Here is a 10,112-nt window from a genome sequence, read left to right on the forward strand (position 1 = left end):
TCGCGTCGCGTGCAGTGGTCGCGTACACAAGCTATGCAGAACAGTTAAGATGCTGAATGCTGCAGAATTTTCAATTTTGCCCTCTAAACTTCCGACGGGCATAACTTTTTTGTTTTAAAACATTTTTCATCCGTTCTTTGAACAGTGTGAACTTCACGGACCTAATTTTCATTTGAAATAAGTTTGAAATAATTTGGGTTCGGAAGGCAAGTTATGGCTCGCCGAAGTTCGGACAAAAAATTAGATTTTCACAAAATCTTCCATTTCACAAAATATAACTCATTATTCATATTCACACAGCCATGTCCTGCACTACCACAAACTATATCACAACCACACAGCCCCACACTCTTCCATATCCAATCACATTTCATTTTGAATAGGTTCATTCACAACATTTTGCATTCATACTTATTACAATCATCAACACTCAATGTTATTACAAATCACCATCAATACATAAACGTTCTCAACCCACCACAAATATTCATACCTCAATATTGCACAATTTTACACCTAAATTTCTCAATTAACCAACAAGATCATCAACAATCCATCATCATTCAATAATCAATTAGCATTCTACTTCCATCATAAATAATAATCACCGACAAATACTCAATCTATATCTATAATTATCATAAAAAATACTAAGCATTTATATATTCTATCATTCCAACCTATCCTATTGTCATCTAACCTAAGTTTTCACAAGACATTATATATTAAATACGAGAAACCAAAATCATACTTTGGCCAATTTTCTCGTATAACCCAAAGGCAACCCACTTAGACAAGAAGCAAGCCCTCAACACCAAATTTCAGCAACCATCCCAATTCCAAGCTTCCAATTAAGCTTCCTTCATACCCAATTGCTTCATATCACATATATACATGCACCTAATACACATTTTTACATATGTCTACCCAAAACCTAATACCCAAAATACAAAATCAATGAGTTAACTAGGGTTCTAGGATTCTCACCTTACTCAAGCACCAATGAAGCAAGATTAAGCATTTTTCTCAAGCTAATTTGAACCTAAACACCAAAATTTAACAATTTTTAACATAATTGTTCATAATTTTCGAAATTGGGAAGGAAAAAATTGGAACACAGAAGTGGTTTCTTTACCTAATTATTGAATGGGCTTTGCAGAGCTCATCGCGCTGGTCGCATGGCCGCAAACAGTGTTGCGATCGGAGCTCCAGATCAAAAGTTATTTAGATTTGAATTTAATCAAGGGTTTGTATTTTCGAAGAGTGTTCCTCCCTCTTTCCTTGAGTTTTTCCAGCATGGAAATGATGATGAAGAAGGGAAATAAGCTGAAGCTCATTTTATTCATGGGTTTGGTTGGGCCCTTGGGCCCATTTTGGATCCAGTTCAACTGGTTCAGCCCGTTTGGCCTAATCTTGGGCCAAATTCTTTAAAATTAGTGTCAAAATTCTTGTTTAAATTAGCTCTATCTTATTTTACTATAAATTTATATTTCTAATTTTTTTTTATTAAAATTTAATTTATTGGTTAATTATTCGCTAATTTTACGGGGTTTACAGGAGACAATGTCAAAAATATATATGAGGTTGAAAAGCATCCAACTAAAGTTACTATTGATTTGGGGAACTAGAAGTGCACTTGCAGATTCTGGCAGATTTGGAGAGGTATGACTATTAGCCAAAATTATTATTGAAAAGCTTATATTGCTTAAATAGTATGTTTAAAACTAGTTCTACTCACTTGAACTTGTTTTTATAGTCTGGTCATAATAGTAGGGCATGTCAACAAAAGAAGGATGATATCCTGGATAAGGAAGTAGTTATAGCAGCAACTGCTACAGCAAATCCACAAAACCAACAACTCCAGGTGACATGGTATAGGATGTTCATATGAAAATGCACTAAATCACATGTTATCTCACCACTTGAGTATGCTATTTTTTTTTTCAGAACACTGGAAAGGCAGCACCACAGGTCAACGAAACCCCACCTCCATCTAACAATTCTGGTTCAAGTGTTAGGATTCAGCCAGTTGTTAGTCTTGAGACAATAAATGCTGCAAATCCTTCAATGAGAGAAAGGTTCCTAAATTTATGCCCACCCCAGGCCTGATCCATCAACCCATCAGTGGCCCAAGACCCTCACAATTAGCCCCTAGTATGAGTGGCCTAGTTGCAGGTGGTCCAAGTGCAAAAGGTTGTCCAACTGCAAACCCAAAAAAAAAAAAAAAAAAAAACTTCTGGTGATAAAGCTGGTTCAGTTGTAAAAACTATTCTAGTGGTTAAGGGTGGCTCAACTGCGAAAGGTGGAACAAATGCAAAAAGTGGATCAAGTATAAAAATAGTAGGTGGGATAAAATCAAAAAGTGGAAGTGGATCAAGGGCTGCAACTCAGAAATAGTTGCTTTGGTGTTACTCTTTGTGTTGGTAAAGGATAATTGTTGCGTTAGTGTTATGATTTAGACGAATTGCTGTATTGTTTTGATTTAGACCTGCAACTTTGTGGTTTGGATTTAGGCAATTGTTCTTTTCATTTAGGCTTACGATTTTGGTATTGTAATTTAGACCTGCACCTTTGTGGTTTAGATTTTGGCAATAGTTGTTTTGATTTAGACCTCTGTTTTGATGTCTATAGGCATAGACTTGTTGTTTGTTATTTTGTAATGTGAATTGTAGTTTGGTGTTTAGGCCTCTGGCTTCATGACTTGTCTTTTAGTTTGTTTTTAATGACAGTTTCTAGTTATGCTTACTTATTGTTCATCCTCATGTTGATCAAGTGTTGATTATTATGAATTAGCTCTTTAGTTGTTTATTAAAATGGATTTGTATTAGAAATAAAATTCAAACAAACATTTGTATTCAAATATTGATAGAAATGAAAGCTACAAAACAACCTTTATCACATGTTTTCCCTTCTACTTACAGAGAATTACAATTATTGATGAAATGTGTTAATAAACAACCACAGAATATATATAATTATTCCTAAGCATACATATTGTACCCATTTTCTAATATTCTTCAATTCTTGATTAATCTCATCAATTGTCAGTTGCTTTCTTCTAGAGACTTTCATTTGCTTTCTTCACTCTGCTTTTGAATCCCACAATCTTTTTCAGCATCAATAACTTCATCAGCCTAAATGAAATAATCATACCTCAATTCAACCTTCTGCATCATGAATCCGAGGACAATTTTAGCCTTTTTACATAAGATTCATAATATTTATTATCATAAACAAAATGAGAATTCACATACTTCCCTTGCAGATACTTGTCGTTGTTGTAGTCGAACTTATTCTTCTTATTCTTTGGCGCAGAAGACGAGCCACCACAACCACTCACACAAGTATGAGGTATGTTCTTCCTTCGTTGAGATTGTGACATTTTGATACCTTAGGATTTACAAATCCCTATTACGAGAGATGCGAAGAAGATATACGGAAGAGATTTCTTTTTAATCTTATAGAATGAAGACTAAAAAGGAAGAGAATGAAGAAAACGAAGGAAGACTTTTTTTTTTTTCATCCTCTGTTAGAGTTGTGTTCAAAGTAATTTTGAAGAAGTAAGAGAATAAACAGTGGTCACTTGTTAATTTTTTTAATTTAAATTTAACAAATTCAATAATACAATCCTTATTTTTCATTGTGTCATCAAAAGGGACACGTCAGACAATGCACACAACCACTTGGCAGCTATTACCGCCAAGAAAATTACTTAGGCGACAAAAAGGTAGAAATGATAACAGAATTTGATATTAATACGTATAAATGACTCATTAAAAAATTAAAATGTACATCTATCTACCATATAAAAAATTCGTATGTACTTTTCTCTATTCTTTCTTATCTGTTTTAATGGCCAGTAGAGCTTTTTTACTTATTTCCGCGGGAATTTATTAGATATTAATCTCTCAGAAATTCTTCAAATATTTAATGTCTTCATCTTCAAATAGTTGCCACTTTGTCCCATACGTTTCAAATTTTGTGTACGATAAATCTATAATACATGGAGGATCATAGTCGTCACGTTATATTCATTGCGTATCAACTTTTTTGCAATGGAATCTATTTTGGACATGGGTATAAGTGGTAGTATCATATGAACGGGCTATATTATATAACAAAATGAAATAGCTGCATTTGAAATATTTGTTCACAGTTGAGAGTAGAGACTGCCAAATATTATGAATGAAAATCAAGGATTCATAGAACAACTTCAGGAATGAATATCAATCAACCTTGACATCTTATCTCTTCAGTATAACTATCGATAGAAAGTTTAACCGGATATGTCAACTATTACAATAAATAAAGATATATCTTCCTAGCGTACTTAGGGGCTCTGAAAAATGTAGCCTCCTTTACCTTTAGTTCATGACTGGAACATCAGCAAATCAGATAAGAAGTGGAAAATCTATTGAGCTGCAACTTGGGACATTATCAAGACTGCTTAAACATTTTCACCTGGAGGCAACTCGGCAAGCTTTGGAGGAGTGCCAAGTACTCTTTCCATGTCATAACGAACTTCAATATTGCGAATGCTGTACCCAACCACCATCAACCAATAAAGAAGTTTGGCGAGTTCTGGTGCACTCGTCTCAGTCACACTAGTCTGTAAAATGATAATTGAAGTAGGTTACACACAAGGCTCAAATGATACAAATAGAATCATTCCCAAGTTACCTAGCATCACATGACCAAATAGAAGTAGGATTCACATGAGCAGCATCCCAGTCAAATTAAAAAAAGAGTATGAACTTATTTTGCCAAAAATGAGTTCCACCTTAGTATCTTTGAGACACGTACAACCTTAAAAGTGGGAAGAAAAAAATTCACAATTATACCGAGACAACTTCGATAGATGACCAGGTTTGGGTATAATATTCAATGATCTGATGTATACATCAAATGGGTTAAGAAGAAAAGGAGATTGTGATAACTGCAGAGACAAACCTTCATCTGGCTAGGATCTGAAACAGCCAGTAGGCGCTTTATAAAAGTATTCATCGCAAACACAACATCCTCCCCAGCACTACTAGTCAAATCCTACACATTAAAATGAATGGCTATTATGGCATATTATTGACAATAAAAAACTTTACAATAAAAGCTATATTAGGGATCGACAACAGATGTAGAATTAATTAACCTTCAGATTGCGAGGCTCGAGAGATTTTAGATATTCCAACAACTCATTTTGTGCATTGTTAGATTGCCGCCCAACTTGACGATTCAGCTCCTCTATCTCTGCTTCAAGTAACTCAATATACTTTTTAGCATCTATTCTCTCAGCCCCAGATACATTGTTCCAACGAATGACTTCACCTGAAACATGCTTCTTCTGTGTACCAGGTGCATAGTCTGGCACATCCTGCAACATTTCAAGAGTATAATCCAAAGCATGTACATAAGCATGCTTAATCTGAGTTTATACCATAATGATATAGTCATTAAAGGAAAACTAAAGTAGAAGGCATCATAGAAATTTCTTAAACATCAGATTCCCAAGACTTAATCCTCTTCGTTCTTGTGCTCAAAGCCAACCAAACATTAAAGTCCCCCGTAATTTTTTCTTTCCTTCTAAGCAACTCCGACTGGAATCATATAAGCAGGGAAGGGTAGCATAGAACACAATACAACGGACCAATCAGAGTCATCCAAATAAGTATTCAAGTCTCAAAGGAGTAAAAGCACCCTTATAATTATTCTAGCACTTAGATATACTTTAAACACAAAGTAAACCCCCCCCCCCCTTCTCTCCCTCCCTCTCTCTCCTCCAAAAAATCCAAAAAAAAAAGAGGGGAAAAAAGGACATAACGTTACCTTCTTATCCTGCATCTCTGGAAGAGCAACCTGTTCCAAACTTTCTTGCAACTCCAAACGGTATTGTGCATTCCTGAACATGTATCCGGTCATCATGACACTGTACATGAGCTGTGCAAGGTTTTCAGCTACCTAAATAAAAGGAAAATGGTTCCATTGAATTAAGTAAGATTGATAGACCTAGACAAAACAAAAGATGAAAACTACAATTCAACCCAGCATCAATGCTCAATATTGGTTTGTCAACTGAGCCATGTGGTAAAAGGAATATTATTATCCTTCCATCACCAGAATAGTCATTAGCAACAATAACATTTCTCATTAAGCTCAGGCATGTACTGTAAGGGAAAGAAACATTTCTCAAAGATGTCAAGAAAATAGCTATCCACCAAAATATAACTATCATAGTCTTTGTGGAAGCTCACATACACTGTTTATCATAAAATGGTAATCAAAGTAACAAATTATGGCAACAGAATGAGCAACTCATAACAATCTTACAGTTGTAATTGTTACTGCGAAAAATTGAGGCGGCAGTGTTCCAATCATATTCGTCACTGTTTGTCGCATTGCATCCACAACCTAATCACCAACACAAGCTACATTCAATAAATGTGTATGGTATAAAAACATAAAAATTCATATCAAGAACACCATCTATATACCTGTTGAGGTGCTCTTTTCACAAACAATTCCATAAATTCTGGCTGCACGTTCTTAACATACTCCAGTAAAATATCTCTCCTACTCTTCGACTAGTTATTTCAAAATGTATAATCACTAATCATTAATACAATCATAAAAAAAATTAGACAGCAGTAAATAATTATTTTAGAAAATGAACCGCAGAACCTCAACCACAATAAGTAAAAGAGCTAAAAAGTGATTTGGTAAGGAAATTTTTGAATATTAGATTCATTCATAATACCCTTGTAGAGGGCTTTGCAGTTCCAAGAAAACAAAAATCCATATCCAAATAATACTAACAATAGTAATAAATAAATAAATAAAATATATATATCATACAATAAAATTCCCATCCAATAATTATAAAATAATAATTTATCGATAATCGATAATAATGATTTAAAAAAGGGTATTTTGGATAGGGTTGGAGTAAAGGGATAAGAAGCGTTACGAGAGTGCCATTTGGGGGCTTGGAGTCGCCGGCAGCGTTAGAACTGGAACTGTCGTTGTTAGAGGAATCGTAAGCTTCAACTCTGAAAGCGAATCTTCGATTATGCGTGGAGATTCTAATTGATGAGGGCGAACGAATTGGGAAGGAAACAAGAGTGGTTGAAGCGCAATTTGAAGAAGAAGAAGAAGAAGAAGAAGAAGAAACAAGTAGTTGAGGAATGAAGGTAGGTTTCCCTGTCAAGGTATACATAGCTGGCAGGTAGAGCTAGAACCAGTTGAGTTAAATAGTTGAATAAATGAATGAATATGTCAAACTGAGAGCCCGAACGTATTAATATGGGAAATGCAGTGCTTGTGTAGTTGTGCTTCCATTGTAATTGGAGAAGCGGCAGCAGAAACTCTTACCCTGAGGCTTCATTGCCCAGGGTCCAAGGATGAGGTTAAGTGGTTAACACCACCCCTTGCACGTGTCACCTTTAGTATTACAATTACCATTTTACCATTGTTACAAGGTGCTGTCTCTGGTGGCATATTGTTTTTGTTGGTTAAGCTTGATACAAGAGGTGCGCTTAGAGCTGGAAGGCGTCAAGTCAGTTGATAAGTCAGCTCGAGTTCGACTTGTTAATAATTTGATAAGCTAAATTCGTGAGCTAATTAATCAAATTTGAGCTTAAAATTGAATTCATAAATTAAATAAGTCGAGTCTGAGGTTGGATAAGTTTCGTTCATTAGCTCATGAGCGGGTTCGATTATATATATATATAATTTTAATTATTTAAAATTTTATATTTATTTTTTATATATAATTTTAATCTAAGACATAAATAAAAAATTTATAATTTATTGATATAAAATTATAGATTATATTCCTATTATTTGAGCCAATTCGTGAGCTTTCGGTGAGCCGAGCTTGAGCTTAAGAAATGAGCTCGATTGTTAATGAGTCGAGCCGTGAGCCAAGTTCAATTTTTGTGAGCCGAACTTGAGCTTGGTCTAACGCGACTCAACTCGGCTAACTTCCAGCCCTAGTTGCGCTAATCAGAGAGCGACATGTGAAAGCTAGATATAGTGTTGACCGCAATACTTGCAGTGTTAAAATGTGTGAAAGTGAGACATGATAATTTTGATTTTTTATATAAAATAAAAAAAATTATCTTCACAAAAAAATTATTCTAACTTTAGTTTTTAAATTTTTTTTTGTGTTAGTGATAAACCATTATTTTACGGTTTATTTTGTATTGAATTGAGTGGGTTTTGTCAACTATTCTCACACTTATCCATATAATTGCATGTTTTTAAGTTTCCTTCTTAATTTTGTGCTATGATTGAAAACATGCTTTTTTGGCTTTAAATTTGCTAATTTTAATCTTCTCTCATTACCATTTGATGCTGTGATATGTTTGTTAAGTGTTTTTCAGTGTTTATAGGGCAGGAATGACTTAGAGGGTGGAAAGGAAGCATGCAAAAGTGGAAAGAATACAAGAAATTGAAGTTTTGGGAAGCTGGCCTTGACGCGCACGCATGGATGATGCGTACGCGTGACCAGTGCAACAGGCAAGCAACGCATACGCGTACGCGTGACCAGGAATTCGTTTAGCGACGCGTACGCATGGATGATGCGTATGCGTGACAAGCGTCACATGGCTCAGTTACGAGAAAATACTAGGGGCGATTTCTGGGCTGTTTTTGGCCCAGTTTCAAGCCCGAAAATGAAAATTAAAGGCTGCAAAGTGGGACGAATCAGGGGATCCATCATTCACTTTTCATTCATTCACAATTTTTAGGTTTAGATGTAGGTTTCTAGAGAGAGAGGCTCTCTCCTCTCTCTAGATTTTAGGATTTTTAGTTTTATTTCTTCTCCAATTCAGATTTTCATCTTGCTTTAATTTAATTTCTCTTCTACATTATATTATTCTAGCATCTTAGTTTATCTTCTCTTGTTGATTTCTTTATTTTTTCAATTTAGTTTATGAACTCTTCATGTTAGATTCAATTTTCTTTTAATGTAATTTGAGGTATTTCATGTTTATTGCTTCTTTCTTCATTTGTTGTTATTGATTCCTTGCAATTGTTGGTCTTAGATTTTACATTCTCTTATTACTTTTCTATGCTTTTATTTTGTGTCTTCCAAGTGTTTGATAAAATGCTTGGGTGGATTTTAATTTAGATTTTTATGTTCTTGACTTGGATTGATTATTTAGAGACTCTTGAGTTATCAAAAGTCTTTTGTTGATTGGTGATTGAAGATTGCTGGTTAGCTTGAACTTCACTAAAACTAGTCTCTCACTATGAGTTGACTAGGACTTGTGAACTCAAGTCGATTGTATGCACTTGACCTTTCTCCATTGGTTAGAGGTTAACTAAGTGAAAGCAATTTACATTCACCATCACAATTGACGATGATAATGAGGATAGGACTTCTAATTCTCTTTCCTTGCTAAGCGCTTTCTTGATTATTAGTTTAATGTCTTGCCATTTTACTTTCTTGTTTCTTATTACAAAACCCAAAAATATACTTTTCCATAGCCAATAATAAACATAATTCCCTGCAATTCTTTGAGAGACGACTTGAGGTTCAAATACTTCGGTTAATTTTATTGGGTTTGTATTTGTGACAAACAATTTAAACATTAACCGAGGATAATTTGTTGGATTAGAACTATACTTGCAACGCGATATTTTTGTGAAAATCTTTACCGACACTTTTTCTCCATCAAGTTTTTTGCACCGTTGCCGGGAAATTGCAAATGTGTGCTTTATTATTGGTTATTGTGAATATTGTGAATATGTTTGGCTTTTTGCTTCTTTGTTAGTTTTGCTAGTTTTAGGACTTTATTTGCTTATTTCTTGTTAGTTTTTGTCTTTATTTTACCTTGCTATTATGAATTCTCACCCATTTGGCTATGAGTTTGGTTCAAATTATGTTGTAGGGAATGGAAGCTACAATGAGAACATGCATCAAGGATGGAACAATCAAAGGTGGGAGGAACCTCAAGCTTATGATCAACCATTTTGGCAACAACCTCATCCGATGCACTATGAGCAAGAGCCATTCCATGATGCATACCAAGACAATAGATATGGTGGACCTCCTTGTGACTACTAACAACCACCACCATATGCCTATGAGCCCCCTCTTCAACATAGCTTTGAAC

General features: G+C 34.8%; 1 protein-coding gene across 1 annotated transcript; it reads right to left on the minus strand.

Moving 5' to 3' along the window:
* Window positions 1-4,156: 4,156 nt before the first annotated feature.
* Window positions 4,157-8,389, minus strand: LOC112765847 (uncharacterized). The gene is made up of 7 exons (XM_025811706.3): window positions 6,959-8,389; window positions 6,486-6,575; window positions 6,322-6,402; window positions 5,821-5,952; window positions 5,147-5,368; window positions 4,951-5,043; window positions 4,157-4,609 (listed from the first exon to the last, which is right to left on the minus strand). The coding sequence occupies exons 1-7, from the start codon at window positions 7,205-7,207 to the stop codon at window positions 4,448-4,450; spliced, it is 1,029 nt and encodes a 342-aa protein (XP_025667491.1). The 5' UTR covers window positions 7,208-8,389; the 3' UTR covers window positions 4,157-4,447.
* Window positions 8,390-10,112: the final 1,723 nt, after the last annotated feature.

This window comes from Arachis hypogaea, chromosome 17, assembly GCF_003086295.3.
Source record: "Arachis hypogaea cultivar Tifrunner chromosome 17, arahy.Tifrunner.gnm2.J5K5, whole genome shotgun sequence".
Classification (NCBI taxonomy): domain Eukaryota; kingdom Viridiplantae; phylum Streptophyta; class Magnoliopsida; order Fabales; family Fabaceae; genus Arachis; species Arachis hypogaea.